At 42.6% G+C, this 16,024-nt stretch overlaps 2 protein-coding genes across 2 annotated transcripts; one reads left to right on the top strand and one right to left on the bottom strand.

The window, feature by feature from the left end:
* Positions 1–274: 274 nt before the first annotated feature.
* On the bottom strand, positions 275–7,561 carry CMPK2 (cytidine/uridine monophosphate kinase 2). The gene is made up of 6 exons (XM_072331107.1): positions 7,457–7,561; positions 6,152–6,436; positions 5,958–6,072; positions 4,967–5,168; positions 3,645–3,878; positions 275–1,694 (listed from the first exon to the last, which is right to left on the bottom strand). Exons 1-6 carry the CDS (start codon positions 7,559–7,561, stop codon positions 1,574–1,576), a joined length of 1,062 nt encoding a protein of 353 aa, XP_072187208.1. The 3' UTR covers positions 275–1,573.
* A 2,501-nt stretch (positions 7,562–10,062) lies between these two features.
* Positions 10,063–15,594, top strand: RSAD2 (radical S-adenosyl methionine domain containing 2). Its single transcript, XM_072333144.1, has 6 exons — positions 10,063–10,584; positions 11,049–11,210; positions 11,851–12,080; positions 13,683–13,832; positions 14,861–14,893; positions 15,430–15,594. The coding sequence occupies exons 1-6, from the start codon at positions 10,254–10,256 to the stop codon at positions 15,592–15,594; spliced, it is 1,071 nt and encodes a 356-aa protein (XP_072189245.1). The 5' UTR covers positions 10,063–10,253.
* The last annotated feature ends 430 nt before the right edge of the window (positions 15,595–16,024 follow it).

The following is a 16,024-nucleotide window of genomic DNA, read 5'->3' as shown; positions in this document are numbered from 1 at the left end:
CTCTTCTGGCCATTAAACTTTCCAGCAAAACAGTTAACAACTCAGTAAGTAGACAAAATTCTTGCTCGGCATGAAATGTTCAGTGTTCTTCAGTCCAGGTGCTCTCTCACCTGGAAAAGCTACTTAGGCCAGGTGTATTATTTATTGGTAACCTATCGATCCATGAGCAGTGATGTCTTCCATATGTGAAATTCCTCTATCTGAGGATAACTGAATACCTGGATGTTTCATAAGTGTATCACCCGCAAGGATGTATTTCCAGACTACATGCATGGCAGATCCCAAGTCTACTTTTATTCAGAATGACACACCAAACAGCAGCATACATTATCAGTATGTATAAATATACTACATTAACTGCATATACTCACAAAGATAAAAGAGTGCATGAATAAAACTTATTTACATTAAAATCATTGGGTTTGGAAGTTATTCCTCCAAGTTTGTAAGTTCCACCTTCAATATAAGATTGGATATAACCAAGCAATATTACTCATTTTAATTTAGAAGATGTATTTGTTCATAATTATACTCATGTAACAGAGGAAAGTAAGCATAGTGTTTTAAATCAAATTGCATTTTACCAGTGTTTATTTTCTGAAACTGCAGTTCACTTATGATACCCCCAAAGGCTTATCCATATATTTTGTTTTAGAGTTATGAGTAATGGTGAAAAAAAAGTACATAAAAATAAGCCTTTGCAGAGCTGAAGCCTTGCTGGTAGCCTTCTTTTGTATTCAACATGAAGGAAAAAACAAACATACAAGTAAAACTGGAGTACCATCATCCTCATTGCTCTAATTCTCTGCATTTTGTCACTTCACATTCTCTCAAAAAGAATAAAAAACTTACTTTGGCGAACCTATAGGGTAAAGAAAATACTTTGTAGAAAGATATTTTAACAATCATTTAACCAGTGTTTTTAATCTCGTGTTCTTCTCAGGTCTCCACTTCTAACATGTCAGTGTTCTCTTTTTTTCCCCCTGAAATGAACTGACATTTCACTTGCATAGGTTAACAGACATGGCCTGTATTCCTTAGAGTCCCAGGTACTTACTAGCCTGTATTTATGAGACATTTCTTACAGGATGCTCATCCCAGCAGCTCATCCTCTATTCCAGAAAGAAACACTTGGCTGTTCCTAAACGTTATGAACATCTCATTGCTTTACTGATGGATTACATTTTATCCTCTCCTTGCACATCTCATGTTCCTGCTGCAATCAGTGAATTCTTGTACATAGTGAAGGCAGGAACAAGTTCTCATCACGATGATGATACAACCTAACAGCATCTTGAAATGTCACAGTGTCAGAGAGCACTCTCATGTACTTTGTGTGAGACTGTGGTAGGCTTGTGGCTTTACCAGTAATGCTGAACAATGAGTACTATCTTGCTTCATACATAAAAGTGCAATAGACATCAGTGAAACTGATAACCTGGCCAGATTGCTGTTGGCAGAAGTAATAAAAGGTTCTTTTAGGAAACAAAACACCTCATAGGGCATTTTGAGCTAGCAGAAATAAAGGGACAATAAACAGTATATGTAAAGTGTTGATAAAAAGAAGTTGCTTTCACAAGGCACAGTGTTTTTTAATTAGTTGCAGGACTGTCTTGAAAACCTCTTCCTTGGAGGGACTGGCATCAACCTCTTGGCACGCGGGATTCACCATTCTTCTGTACGACTCTTCGATTCTATTTTAAAACAAAACAGGAGTAATAAAACAAATTGCAGGGATGTGAAATGGCATTAGTAATCGGTCTCAGAAGAAAGTGCTGGCACTGAAGAAACATTGGAAGAAAACCTAATATGAAGCTGAGTATGAAATATACTGCAAAGGGCAATGAACCTTTAGGAAAACTTCAGAATGCATAGTTTCCTTGACAGTGATTGCCAGACCCATATCAATATTCACATGGCATGACAATGATGTATTTTTTTATTTACGGTTTAGCTCTAGAAAACTATCCAGAACAGCCATACAGTGTGCATCCTGCTTCTAACACCTGAGTTAATTTGTCTGGAGCCCATCAATGTGCCTATGAACTGTATGGCAGGCTAATGGTGTGCTCACTGATAGATATCAGCTTGGAGTCACTGGAGAACTGGAGAAAGATTACAGAGTTCACACATCATTTAACTCTTTCCTCTGATTAACTCTGCTAACTAGATGAATACTGGCATGAAACACAGGGTGAAAACCTCCATGCTTAGGCAGAATAGAAGCCTTCTCATAACTCGGAACTCTTCCTCGTTTATTCTCTGAGGATGTAACTATCATTTTCTCAGTTCCCACAAGAATTAATAATGTCTAACATTTAGGCCGCAAGTCACAAGACAAATCAAATAACTGCAAATGTTCTCAGATCCTGGCTGAAATAATTAGCAAAAAGAATAACCAAAGGCTTTCAAAGAAGCAACAGAATTAAAACATGGAAGACTGAGCAACTGAAGGAACTGGGGCTGTTTAGTCTGGGGAAGAGGAGGCTGAGGGGAGACCTTATTGCTCTCTTCAAATACCTGAAAGGTGAATGCAGTGAGAGTGGGGTTGGTCTCTTCTCACTGGTGACAGGTGACAGGATGAGGTGAAATGGCCTCAAGTTGAGCTAAGGGAAGTTTAGGTTGGTTATCAGGAAAAACTTCTTCACTGAAAGGTTTGTTAAGCACTGGAATAGGCTCCCCAGGGAGGTGGCTGAGTCACCATCCCTGAATGCATTTAAAAACCATTTTAATGTAGTGCTCAGGGACGTGATTTAGTGGAGAGTTGTTAGTTAGGGTAGTATGGTTAGGTCATGGTTGAACTTGATGATTTTGAAGGTGTTTTTCAACGTAAGCAATTCCATGATTCTATGAGTCTGTGATCTTTAAATGGCATAATTTTCTCTCAGTGCACACATCTTTGCACAGGCCCCGCTGTGTGATCTGCGTCTGCACAGAGCTTCTGTCAAAATTAAGCAATGCATTTTTTAAAACGTGCCATTGATATAAACGCTAAAACTCTAGAGGTAAGTTTCAGTTTTGTGATTTGTGTGTATGGACACCTACATCCAGGTGTTGATGTGGATGTATTTACAAGAGCACTAGTTATTCGAGCTTCCACTGCAGAAAATGACAACATCATCAATACCTTTGGTGGTGTCTAGACAACAATCCAGCTCACCCTGAAGTTGGATATCCAGGGTGCAATTCAGATGCCTAAACATGTATATCAAGTGCTGCTTGAGACAACATATTCTAATCTTATTAAGCTTCCAGCTGCTGACCCAGAAAGGGTCCACAAGTTGTATGTCATATCTGTCAGCCTCTTGAAGATGCCCTAAAACACCTCAGATGACTCTAGATACTTATGCTTGGATCACTGATCTCCTAGCATCTGCTCTGCTGAATCACACTGAAGGCCGCACTGACTCTATTGACTATATGGAAGCCTGAAATTATTCACCTGTAGGCTTTCAAACATGTTTAATTAGAAATGGCAGAATTTACTTTTCTCGTGTTTTCCAAAAACAAACGACAACAAAAAAACCTCCACAAAATGTAGAGATATGGGAATCCTTGTCCCAGTAAGATAAGCAGGACATTTTGTTTGTGATTCCACAGGAACCAAGATTGCCTCCAACCTCTTACCCTTCATTAAAGTATACCTTTGGCGAAACAAGCTGTTAGCTTCCAGCTCAGCCTCTTCCTTTGTTCTCTCCAGCCCTCGACCCTCAAGCCTTCGGGCTCTCTCCTCAGGGCTGACAGTTAGGAGAAGAACAAGATCAGGCTTGAGCAGGTCTTCAGGCCACTTATACACAGCATCATCATCTGGTGGAAGATTCTGGATGTTCCCATCTGTTTCAGTGGCTATTGTATAAGCAGCTGTGCTATGCCAATATCTGCCAGGAAAATACAGAATGAACAGAAAGACATTTTAGATTACAAATTTAGATTTACAAATTCTTCTATAACATAGGAGGCAAGTGTCAACATAACAGGTTGCCATGAGAGGTGGTAGATGCCTCATCCAGGTCAGGACGGACAGGGCTCTGAGCAACTTGATCTAGCTATAGGTGTCCCTGTTGATTGCAAGGGAATTGGATGAGATGACCTTTAAGAGTCCCATCCAACTCAAGTGATTTTATTCTGATGATTCTATGACAACCACAAGTAAAAGAATGGCTAGGTAGTTGACACTGGAAGTTTGAAGGCAACTATAAAGAACAATTCTGAGCCATCCATCCATAATAGTCACAATCACTCTGAATTAAGATTTAAAAGGTATGGCAGAAGCTACACATTAGGTAAAATGTTCCAGATGCTATCAAAATAAAGTCTTCTCATATGATGAGAGGTACCAAAAGGAGAGTGTTACGTAATATTTTCAAATCCAATAACCAGTTGTTTTGTGTGTGTGTGTGATTTCTATGCCTCTATATGCAGCAAATTTGGTAGCAAACGTGATCTTCAACCACATGTTAAAGAAGATGATCGTTATAATTGGTTACCCATTTAACTTGTGATTAACATTCCCACCACTATGAGGTAATACACCATACACATTTCCTTGTTTTTAAGGCTGGTTAATAATACTACTCACAGATACACAAACAAATTCTGGGCAATGGGAGGAGGTCATAGTACATCTATTGAAATATGTGTGGGGTTTCAAAGTACATACAGACTTTCTTTATTAAGAGAGGTGGTTGATGCTTCATGCCTGCCAGTGTTCAAAATGCTTTTGGACAATGCTCTCAGTAATGTGCTTTAACATTTAGTAGGCACTGTCTTGAAGTGGCAGCTGCACTCAATGATCCCTTAAGGTCCCTTGCAACTTCTCTTTTCTCTTTTTCCTTTCATTTCCTTCCCTTCCCTTTCCCGCCCTCCCTCGCCTTCCCCTCACTCTTTCTTTTCCTTTCTTTTCTTTCTTTCCGCTGAGCAACTGGATGATGGTACTGATGTAAGAGGACTTCTGAAATATACAAACCTGTCTACAATCACAGGTGCCTGAGTGGATGCTTTCGCTATTTCTGATGCAAGGATGTAGTTGCCCGCAGCATAAAAGGCTCTTCTAATGGGTGTTGGCTCTTCATCAAATATTGTCCTCCACTGGCTGATGCAGGCTGGCGGAGACCTTAAGAGAACGGCACCCAGGGCATCTTTAACTGACTGTGTTACTGTGGTTTTGCCTGCATTTCATTTACAAAAGGAAACATTTGTTATATATCACTTCAGATACATTTGAATTTTAATAACTGAAAAGTGCTTTTATTTTTTTTTACTTTACATGTTCTGACACTGGTGAGTACCTTGTGATAAGGCTTTTGGTGGAAAGTGCTTTTGAACTTAACTCAAAAATCATTAATTACTCCACTTTCAGCTCTCTGGACCTGCTCTGCCCTTCAGCAGTTCTCTAGATTCACTCCTTTAAATGCATTATGAATACCAATTTCTCTGTATATCCACTTACAGTATTTTTCTATGTGCCAATCTGTGTGGATACTATCAACCAATACTTGCTTTTTAGAAGCAATTTTCAGTTCTATTTGACCAAAGAATACAGAAAACAAAGTTATTCAGAAGTAACTTATACTTCTCTCTGTGACAGACCGTTGCCAGTTTCCCAGCCCACCACTACTTTAGCTCAAGTAGTTGAGTTCACTTATCAACAAAAATATGCTTCGTAATCTGCACAAGAAGTGCAATTTCCAGCATGCCACACTTTGTGTTTCTTCATCTACACAGATGTAGAATTCAACCACAGAATGAAAATCAGCAGATGAGAGAAGGTAGAGTAATATTTATGATGGCTATCTATTCATGTCATAAGTCTACAGGACTTTCTGAATTTTTGAGCTTTTGAATTTTTGTGTACAATTTGTTTCTCATTACATTTTAAGCCTTAGGTGTGTCTCAAAACCATAGCGGTGATTTTTCCCAACAGCCCCTACTGCTCTTCACCTACACCACTCTCCTACCTGTGGCATCCAGACCCTCAAACACCACGACGGGAAACTCTCCTTTCCGCTGACTCTCGGGGCACTTCTCCAGGATGTCCAACACCGCTCCGGCCTCTGGGATCCGCGCCGCGCACTGTGGGAGAGAATTAAACCTTCGTAACTACCTGCCAACCCCACGGAACGGAGCGCCCCGCGGTCCCCCGGGCGCTCACCTCCCGCAGGCGGCGGCGGACGACGGGAGCGGCGGCGGGCAGGGCGCGGCGGAGGGAGCCCGGCGGTCCCGCTGTGCAGCTCCGTAGCATCGCCGCCCGCTGCCGCTGCCGCACCGGAGCGGGAGAGGAAAGGGGAGGGCGGTGGCGGAGCCGGCGAGAAACGAAACTAACTCGTGCCCGTGAGGAAAAGACAGAGATGCGTCTCTGGGGGAAGGGTTTTCTGCTCCGCCTCTTCTCGTTTGGTGGATCATAGAGGGAAAGCGCTCCGGTGCAGGATGGGCGTGGCTGGGGTGGAAGTGAAAGTGAAAAGAAGATATAGACAGATGTTTTTTTGTTTACGTTTCTGATCTCCTCTTTCTGATGATCAGTGATAGAACCCGAGGGATAGTACAGAACTGTGTCAGGGGAGGGTCAAGGTAGGGCTTAGGGACAGGCTCTGCACCAGAGGGTGGTGGCCATGGAACAGGCTGTCCAGGGCAGCAGGCACGGCCCCGAGGAGTGCCAGAGTTCAAAGAGGGTTTGGACTCTGCCCTCAGGCATACAGTTGGATTTTGGGTGCTCCGCTGTGGAGCCAGGAGTCAGACTTAATGATCCTTGTGGGTCCCTTCCAACTCAGGGCATTATATGATTATGTGATTCTTGACAGCTGCCCAAACATGGATTTTGTGTTTTGTGAAATATTTGTCTTGTAAAATAGGAGAACCTGGCAGCAGTCCTGCAATTGCCCTTTAAATAGCTGGAAAACTGCACCTTGGAGATATCCAAGTTGACTTCTGAATGCTAGAATCCTAGAATAGAATGATTAAGATTGGAAAAGATGTCTAAGATGATCTAATTCCGCTGTCAACTCAGCTCCATCATGCCCACTAACCATGTCTCTCAGTGCCACATCTCCACATTTCTTCAGCACCTACAGGGACGGTAATAACTCCACTGCTTCCCTGGGCAGCCTGTGCCAGTGCCTCACCACTCTTTCTGAGAAGAAATGTTCCCTAGTATCTAAACTGGACCTTCCCTGATACAACTTGAGGCAATTCTCTCTCATCCCATCACTAGCATGCGGGAGAAGAGGCTGACCCCCACCACACCACAGCCTCCTTTCAGGCAGTTGTGAGAGTGATAAGGCCTCCTCTGAGCCTCCTCTTCTCCATTCTGAACAGCCACTTCAGCCACTCTCCGTAAGACTTGTGCTCCAGACCCCTCACAGTTTTGCTGCCCTTCTCTGGACATGCTTCAGGGCCTCAGTGGCTTGAATATAAAGAGGTTCCTTGGGAACCTGAACTTTAAATCAAACTCATTTCCTACTTCTTTCAGTAAGTGTCCTCCACTTATAAGATAGCTGGCTTTGGCAAATAAACATTCAACACTCAGCTTATTTACCGCCTTCATGATTTTGTTAAGCTGACTCATATTTCCTCTCTCAGGTCTGTCATATAGAAATGAGCCCTGCCTGCTGCTCAGTCCCCTTGATCATTTCGTTCCAAGGTCAGCTTTAATACCATGAGGTCTTGCTAAGCTAACCATGAGGTACAGCTAAGAACTGTATCACTTCTCAAGGTATAGCTCTATGTGCCCAGTTTGCACAGAACAGCGAATTAATGCCATCTCTCTTATTCTCAGTGCTTGGTATTAAGTTTTTTATGTCTTTGTTTGGTTGCTGCCTCCTACAGGGACAATGGTTTCAGGAGGGTAACTGTACTCTGAGGTGTCTTTCCTGAGATTGAAGTGCAACTACTGAGCTCACCACTATACAGATAAGGTTTTTGATTATTTTTTCATATGTGCACCGTGTTACATTTCCCTACACTGAAGCTTATCTGCTACATTTTTTGTTTGTTCATCTCTTTGACTCACAGCCAAGTTTTGCTTGAAAACCTGACTTGGTTCCTCATTGACTTCTCTGGTTCTTTGCTTGTCTGTTTTCCTTGTTTTCCAATGGCACTGCTGCCTTTCCCTGATGACTGAATGTTTACTTTCATTTTCCATTTTCCATTTTCCCCTCCTACCACACTGATCTGAACCTGTTTACAAGCATTCCAGAGCCAAGCAGTCAGCGCTTCTTTTTCTTTTAATAGTATGTTTAAGAGATCACTTTTGTGTGTGACTTTCTATTCTCCTGGCTAACTACTTAAAACTATCTTTGTGCAATATTTCAGGTGCTTCACAACAAATTATAGAGAAATAGCCAGGTAAAAACAGAGGAGAATGGAGCTAACTATTTTTCTCCAAGGCAGATCTTTGTGTCTGGAAAACTGTACATTTATCATTTTGTCTTTTGTACAACAGGAAATGATGCTGAAGAGCAAATGTGCTAACTATGTGAAAAGCACATTATTTTCAAGTTCTGCTTTTCTAGCAAAAATATTAGCACAGCAGTATGAGCCACATACATGCTGCTGGGTTCTTCTACGCCAGTCATGTGTCTGTGTGACATCCAGTTTGGCATTAATAGCAGCATTCAAACATTTCTGAAAAAAAAAATATGTGTATGTTGAAAATATTTTCGATGCATATCTGATGAACTGAAACACACTAAGTTCTGGGTTGCCGTTCTCTCACTGCAAGAGTGCTATCAGGAACAGAGGGAGGGAGCCAGATCTCCTGCCACTTATAGAGACCACCGTGCTTTTCTGAACCTCTTCTTGAAGACTATAGGCCAGAAAATCAGTCATTGTTTGCAACATCTACTGTAGACTGATAGTATTTGTACATCCTCAGAGGGAACATCCAGGTCTGGTTATACACTGCATATTGAAATGGCCCCTGTTGATAAACTCTGAAACAGTCTTGGGCTCCATCAGAAGAGGGGTAGCCAGCAGGAACAGGGAGGTGACTATCCCTCTCTACTCTGCCCTTGTGAGGCCCCATCTGAAGTACTGTGCCCAGGCCTGGGGCCCCAGTATGAGAAAGAGAGAGCTGTTGGGGATGGTCCAGAGTAGGGTGACAAAGATGATCAGAGGGCTGGAGCACCTCTCCTATGAAGACAGGCTGAGGGAACTAGGCTCGTTCAGCCTGGAGAAAAGAAGGTTGTGGGGTGACATCATTGTAGCCTTCCAGTAGCTAAAGGGAGTCTATAAACAGGAGTGGAGTCAACTCTTTACAAGCATAGATAATTGCAGGACAAAGGGAAATGGTTTTAAGTTGAAGGAGGGAAGATTTAATTTGGATATCAGGGGGAAGTTCTTTACTATGAGAGTGGTGAGGTGCTGAAACAGGATGCCCATTAAGGTTGTGGATGCTCCATCCTTGGAGGGGCATCAAGGTTAGGCTGGATGAGGCCCTGGGCAGCCTGGTCTAGTGTTAAATGTGGAAACTGTTGGATCTGCCTGTGGTAGGGGGGTTGGAGCTACATGATCCTTGAGGTTCCTTCCAACCTGGGCCATTCTGTGATTCTGTGATTCTGCAAGTGAATCATAGAATCTTAGACTCATAGAATCATAGAATGGTTTGAGTCAGAAAGGACCTTAAGATCATTTAGTTCCAATCCCTTGCAATGGGCAGAGTTGCCCACCACAAAATGGATGGCCCCATCCAACCTGGCCTCGAACACCTCCAGGGATGGGGTATCCATAGCTGCTCTGTGCCATGGCCTCACCAAGCTTGGTAGAACACAAGCTCAGCTGTCACCTTGCCTCACCCTTTTCCACTGCAAAGAGCCGAAGCCACGGAACCCACACCCAGTAGGAATCCACAGGTGCTGGAAGTGCCTGACCCTGAGGAAGTGACAAGAGCCACACCGCGGCCTCGAGAGGTGCGGGCTCGGTGCCAGATTTCTTCTCATCGAGAAGGGAAAGCGAAACTCGGCGCTTCCCCGTGCCGTGCTGTGCCGCGGCGGGCGGGGCAGGCTGCGCCGCCGCGCTTTTAAAAGCAGAGAGCCGGGCTCCTCGCTGCGGTGTGAGATCCGAGCCGGACGGAGCCGAGCATCATAAAGCTAAGCCGAGCCGAGCCGAGCCGAGCCTGGGCTAGACTAGACTAGACTAGACTAAACTGATCAAGCTGAGTTGAGCCGTGCCAATTCGAACCCAGCAGAGACAAGTCCATCCAAATCGAGCCGGTCCAGCTGAACCTCAGTGCGTCTCTTCGGGTCGAACCTAGGAGAGCCATGCTTCTGGGCGGGCTGAGTCACCTGCCGCTGGCTCTGGCGCGGGCGGTGCTGGCATCGCTGCGCGGGCGGCTGAGTGCGCTGTGCTGGGGGCTGACGCCCCTCGTTCTGCCCCTGCTCTCCTGGAGGCGGCGGTCGGGCTGCAGCCCCGACACCCCCACGGCACCCCGGAAAGACAAGGACGAGACGGTCCCGACGCCCACCAGCGTTAATTACCACTTCACCAGACAGTGCAACTACAAGTGCGGTTTCTGCTTCCACACGGCCAAGACCTCCTTCGTGCTGCCCCTGGAGGAAGCCAAGCGGGGGCTGGCGATGCTAAAGGAGGCAGGTGAGTCTGGAGAGGCAGGGTGAGGGATGCATGGGAGCCACAAGCAGAACCAAATGGAATTGAAGAAGTCAGACTCTTTAGCAGGGTCTGTTCTGATAGGACAAGAAGAAATGGTCTCAAAATAAAAGAGGGGAGATTTAAACTGGATATAAGGAAAAAGTTTTTTTACTATAAGTAGTGTGTGCACTGGGATGGGTTGGCCAGAGACATGGTGGATGCCCATGCCTGGAGACGTTCAAGGTCAGGCTGAATGGGGATCTAAGCAACCTGATCGAGCTGTAGGTGTCCTCATTCGTTGCCGGGGTGTTGGTCGAGGTGGCCTTTGAAGGTCCTTTCCAACTCACATGACTATGATTCTAAGTCATTCTGTAATTACCATGGTCAGGTTCATTGGAGTGGGGTGTTGGGAAGTGGTGGTCAGTAGGCAGACAGGCTCATAACATCATTCTTTGGTCCTTTTCTAGGGATGGAGAAAATAAATTTCTCAGGAGGAGAACCATTTCTTCCGGACAGAGGTGAATTTGTAGGCCAGCTGGTCCGGTTCTGCAAAGAGGAGCTGAAGCTGCCAAGTGTCAGCATTGTGAGCAATGGCAGCCTGATCAGAGAACGGTGGTTCAAGAAGTATGGTAAGAAAAGCTCACTGTACAAAACAAGGGCTGTTGGGGTTTCAGAAACATACTGGGGTAGACTTCTAGGAGGATGCTAGGAAGTGACTTCTTAGTAGTTCATTTTCAGGTTGGATAGTAGGAAAGATTTATTCTCAGACAGAGTGGTGAAGTACTGGAACGGGCTGCCCAGGGAGGTGATGAAATCACTGTTCCTGGAGGTGCTCAAGAAGTGTGAAGATGTGGCACTGAGGGACATGGCTAGTGGGTATGGTGGGAATGGGTTGATGGCTGGACCAAGTGATCTTAATGGTCATTTCCAACCCTAATGATTCTATGATTACAGTACCTGTGAACCAAGAGTAACTTACAGTGAAATACTGTTAATTATACATTCTGAACATATGCAGTCAGTTCTGTTGCTTCTCCTGTACAATAGCACAATAAAAAAATAACACGTCTTCATAATGCTAGAAGGGTGGCGCGCCTTTTGAAGATGGCACTGCTGTGGTTTTTGTGGTTGATGCAATGATTTCACAGAACTGTAGCTGGATGACACTTGGCAATAGATCGTGAGGAAGTGAAACTGAGCTACAACAATTTCCAAATGAAAAAACAAACAAACACATACTGCCTATTAATTTTTGAAACTTGTTTTCAGGTGAATATTTAGACATTCTGGCAATTTCGTGTGATAGTTTTAATGAGGAAGTCAATGTTTTAATTGGCCGCGGGCAAGGAAAGAAGAACCATGTGGAAAATCTGCATAAACTGAGGCAGTGGTGCCGAGATTACGCTGTTGCTTTCAAAATAAACTCCGTGATCAACAGATTTAATGTTGAGGAAGATATGAATGAGCAGATCAAGGCACTCAACCCTGTGCGCTGGAAGGTAAGAAAGTAGTGTGCATTATGGGGCACCCTTTAGAGAAAACTGATGGTGAAATGAAGTTCTATAACTCTCTGAAAGTCTAATGGCCTCAGTCAGCTCCAGCTCCGCCTGGGGTGGATAGTAGGGGAGCGCTACACATTGTTGGGATGGGTTGTCTTTCATTCTGCACCTAATGGAGCTCAATATGTCAGTCTTCTCTGTTGTGTCGTTATTTACAGGAAATTGCTATTTCACCATATGTAGATCTATTTTTGTATGATTTTAAAAATAAGACAGAAGGCTAATATTTGAAAATGCATCATGCTGTAGAGAAAATGAGGAGAAGGTAGTGTACAATGATATATAACTAGCAGCACAGAGCTTTATACATTAATGTTCTGTAACAGAGTATTAGTGGACAGTGTGTATATGATATAACATAGTCTAGGAACACTGTATTAATTGATACATTACATGATCAGTTTAAATATGGGTAGAGATAATGTGACTTAGGAGACAACTTGTCTAATAGTTTCTCATTATTCTGTGATACTGTAATTCTATTTCCTCTTGTGGTCATCTGAAGCTAGCTAAATTTGCTGTTTCCAAACAAGTTAAAATAGTAAAGAATACACATTGACTTGACAGCCTGCATGCCACATAGCACTTACAAGCATTTGTAATATAACTATCATAATCAAGTTTCAATCACAGAGTCACAGAATCACAGAATCGTAGGGGTTGAAAGGGACCTCCAGATATCATCAAGTCCAAACCCGCTGCCTAAGCAGGTTCCCTACACCAGGTCACACAGGAGGGTCTTGAATATCTCCAGAGAAAGAGACTCCACAACCCCCCTGGGCAGCCTGTTCCAGTGCTACATGACTGTAAAGAAGTTCTTGCACACATTTGTGCAGAACTTCCTATGCTCCAGTTTCTGGCTGTTTCCCATTGTCCTGTCTCCACAATTTACTGAAAAGAGCCTGGTCTCACCACTTTGCCCCCTCTCACCTCAGATATTTATAGATCTGGATCAGGTCCCCTCTCAGTCTTCTTTTCTCAAGGCTAAACAGACCCAGTTCACTTAGCATTTCTTCACAGGCTCCAGGCCCTTCACTATCTCTGTGGCCCTCTGCTGGACTCTTTCCAAGAGATCCCTGTCTTTTCTGTGCCGGGGAACCCAGAACTGGACACAGTACCCTAGATGAGGCCTTACCAGGGCAGAGTAGATGGGGAGATTCACCTCCCTTGACCTGCTGGCCACACTCAGCACCCCAGAATGCCTTTTTGGTCATGAGGGCACACTGCTGGCTTGTGGCCAATAAGAAGTTTGTTCTTGACTTTGATTATCAGAGCCGTCATTAAGACTACAGCAGTTAAGATTTATGTGGAAATCTGGTCAAGAACAATGATTATGTAATTGCATATAGAACTATGCAATGTTAATTTGCTAAATCTTCTGTATAGTATTCAGCTAATCACAGTTTCTACCAGAGTAGCTCCACCGACAGAAAAACATTAAAGATATTGCTGCCAAGGCTACTGAAGGTTTTTGTATTGTACTGAAGGTATTTTGAGGCTTGTAAAGTCATAAAATCATACCATGGTGTGTTTTGTTTTCAGGTGTTCCAGTGCCTCATCATTGAAGGGGAGAACAGTGGGGAAGATGCTCTGAGAGAAGCAAGCAAATTTGTTATCGGCGATGAAGAATTTGAGCAATTCCTGGAACGCCACAAAGATGTCCCCTGTTTGGTGCCTGAATCTAATCAGAAGGTAAATCTGAGACTGTCTTTTCATAACTTTATTTTGTGTCTAGCTGGAAAGGTAGTTGATAACTAGTAGGTGCTATGGTAATCAGCACTTTCTCTATTAGTATTGGGTTAGAAGAGCAACAGTGAAACTTAGCAAAAAAACCTGGTTTTGTTATGATGGAAACCAAAGTATTTATTTTCTCTATAGCTTCTTAATAAGGACAAAGTAATTAATTAAAGAGTAAAAACTCATTGATCTCAGTCCTATGGAAGCTGGTGGGATTCCTGTCACAGTGTTGCATGGTACTCTGAAATATGTGGATATAAAAAGTAAGAGCACAAAAAGAGTAGAAACTGAAATTTCCATAGTTGAGTTATGAACACTGAATACCTGTGGAACTAGATATGCTTTCCCTAGGAGTCTGATAATGTTCACTATCAAAGTAAAGACAATTTGTATTCTTGGTTTTCCTTTCGCTTATGAAGGTAATTTTTTTGGGGGGACAGTGGACAGACAAATATGAGATACCCAGGAAATGTCCATTTAGCTCATCATGTGTGCCTTATTTCTACTCTTGGCTTATTTCCTTATGCGGACCTGAGATCTTTTTGATCTGGGAGATTACAACTGACATCTCTGTCTGCTGAGGTGATAATTAAACAGCCCTGCTTAAATAGTCATGTCATTTGTTTGGCAAATGACTTAATCATTCTAGAATGCAAAACTGTTATTTTTGGTGATGTTGAAGTTATCAGCAACCCTGAACATTATTTAGAGCACCTGAATACAGCTGGAAACCCACATTTAAATTTGACGTTTCAGATGTCATATTCAAATGATTTCTAGTTTGTTCATGTGATAAGTCATCATAGTAATCCTGTTACTTACTGTAAATTTGATCCAGATTCACTGAAGTCCATGCGAAGCCATTACTCTCATTCAAAGACTTGAATCAGGCTTTTAAGGAATCATTTATTTGTCTTGTCCTTGACTTTCATGAGAGTCGAATTTTCATTTGTGTACTAATATTTTATTTTGATCTATTATAGATGAGGGATTCATACCTCATTTTGGATGAATACGTAAGTCTTTGTTTTATTAATATTTGCATGCTAATATATGCCTATAACAATGATGCCAATTTAATTCTTTTCTATGCATTCCATAAAATAATTTTTACTGTACAGTACAAGTGTAATTTCTTCCTCTCAATCATGTAGAGAACTTAATATAAGTGTGACCTAAGGAGGAACTGCCATTGGCTTGCATGCATAATCTTGCAAATCTTTAAGTATATGTATATGAAATTGCTGCTTTCCTGTAATTTAAATATATAGAGCTTGTCCTGAAAGCTAAGTTTCAAAGAATACACTTATTTTATGTATAGTTGAAGGAAAACACTAAATCTTCAGAATTTGGGGTATGGCTTTGTTCCTGCTAATGTATGTCATTGTGTCTAACTGTGAGTCCCTGAGCCATCCAAGGACTACAGTGATACTCTTCATATGCTTATGCAGGCTGATGTGGGATTGCACTGCAAGTTCATTCTGCTTAACTCTGTAGAAAAATTAAGCTTTTACAAGTTAGCGTTCTAACTCATTTCATACTGATTTTCCAGATGCGTTTTCTAAACTGCAGAAATGGACGGAAAGAGCCTTCCAAGTCTATCCTGGACATTGGTGTAGAAGCAGCAATAAAATTCAGTGGATTTGATGAAAAGATGTTCCTAAAACGAGGAGGAAAGTATGTGTGGAGTAAAGCAGACATGATTCTGGACTGGTAACTCAGTACACTGAGTTGTGACGTGCATTTTGTAAAGAAAATTGTGTGTATATGTGTACATTTATGTAGGTGTATATATATGTTGAAAGCTGTTAATTACAATATGGTATGCTGTAGAGACTGATGTATGACTCAATACATGAGCGATTCTACGAACATGTTAAATGTTTTTAGGATGCAGATTGTGTTCTTATTCACTGGTTGAATGTTACTGAGCAGCTACAGAACTTTCATAGAAGTATAAAGGACTCAATGGAAAACCATTAGGAGGCCGTAAAACAGTATTTTACACAGTGTTAAGATAATAGATAAATGTGCTTGCAGGAAAACAAACAAACTCAATATATAGAGTTGCAGTGGTTGATAAATGCAAACTCATACAAGGAAGTATTCTTACGGAAAGGTTTTTGCAGTTCCTTACCAGCTCACAA

Source organism: Excalfactoria chinensis, chromosome 3, assembly GCF_039878825.1.
Source record: "Excalfactoria chinensis isolate bCotChi1 chromosome 3, bCotChi1.hap2, whole genome shotgun sequence".
Lineage (NCBI taxonomy): Eukaryota > Metazoa > Chordata > Aves > Galliformes > Phasianidae > Excalfactoria > Excalfactoria chinensis.
This window is presented reverse-complemented; position numbering and strand designations above follow the sequence as displayed.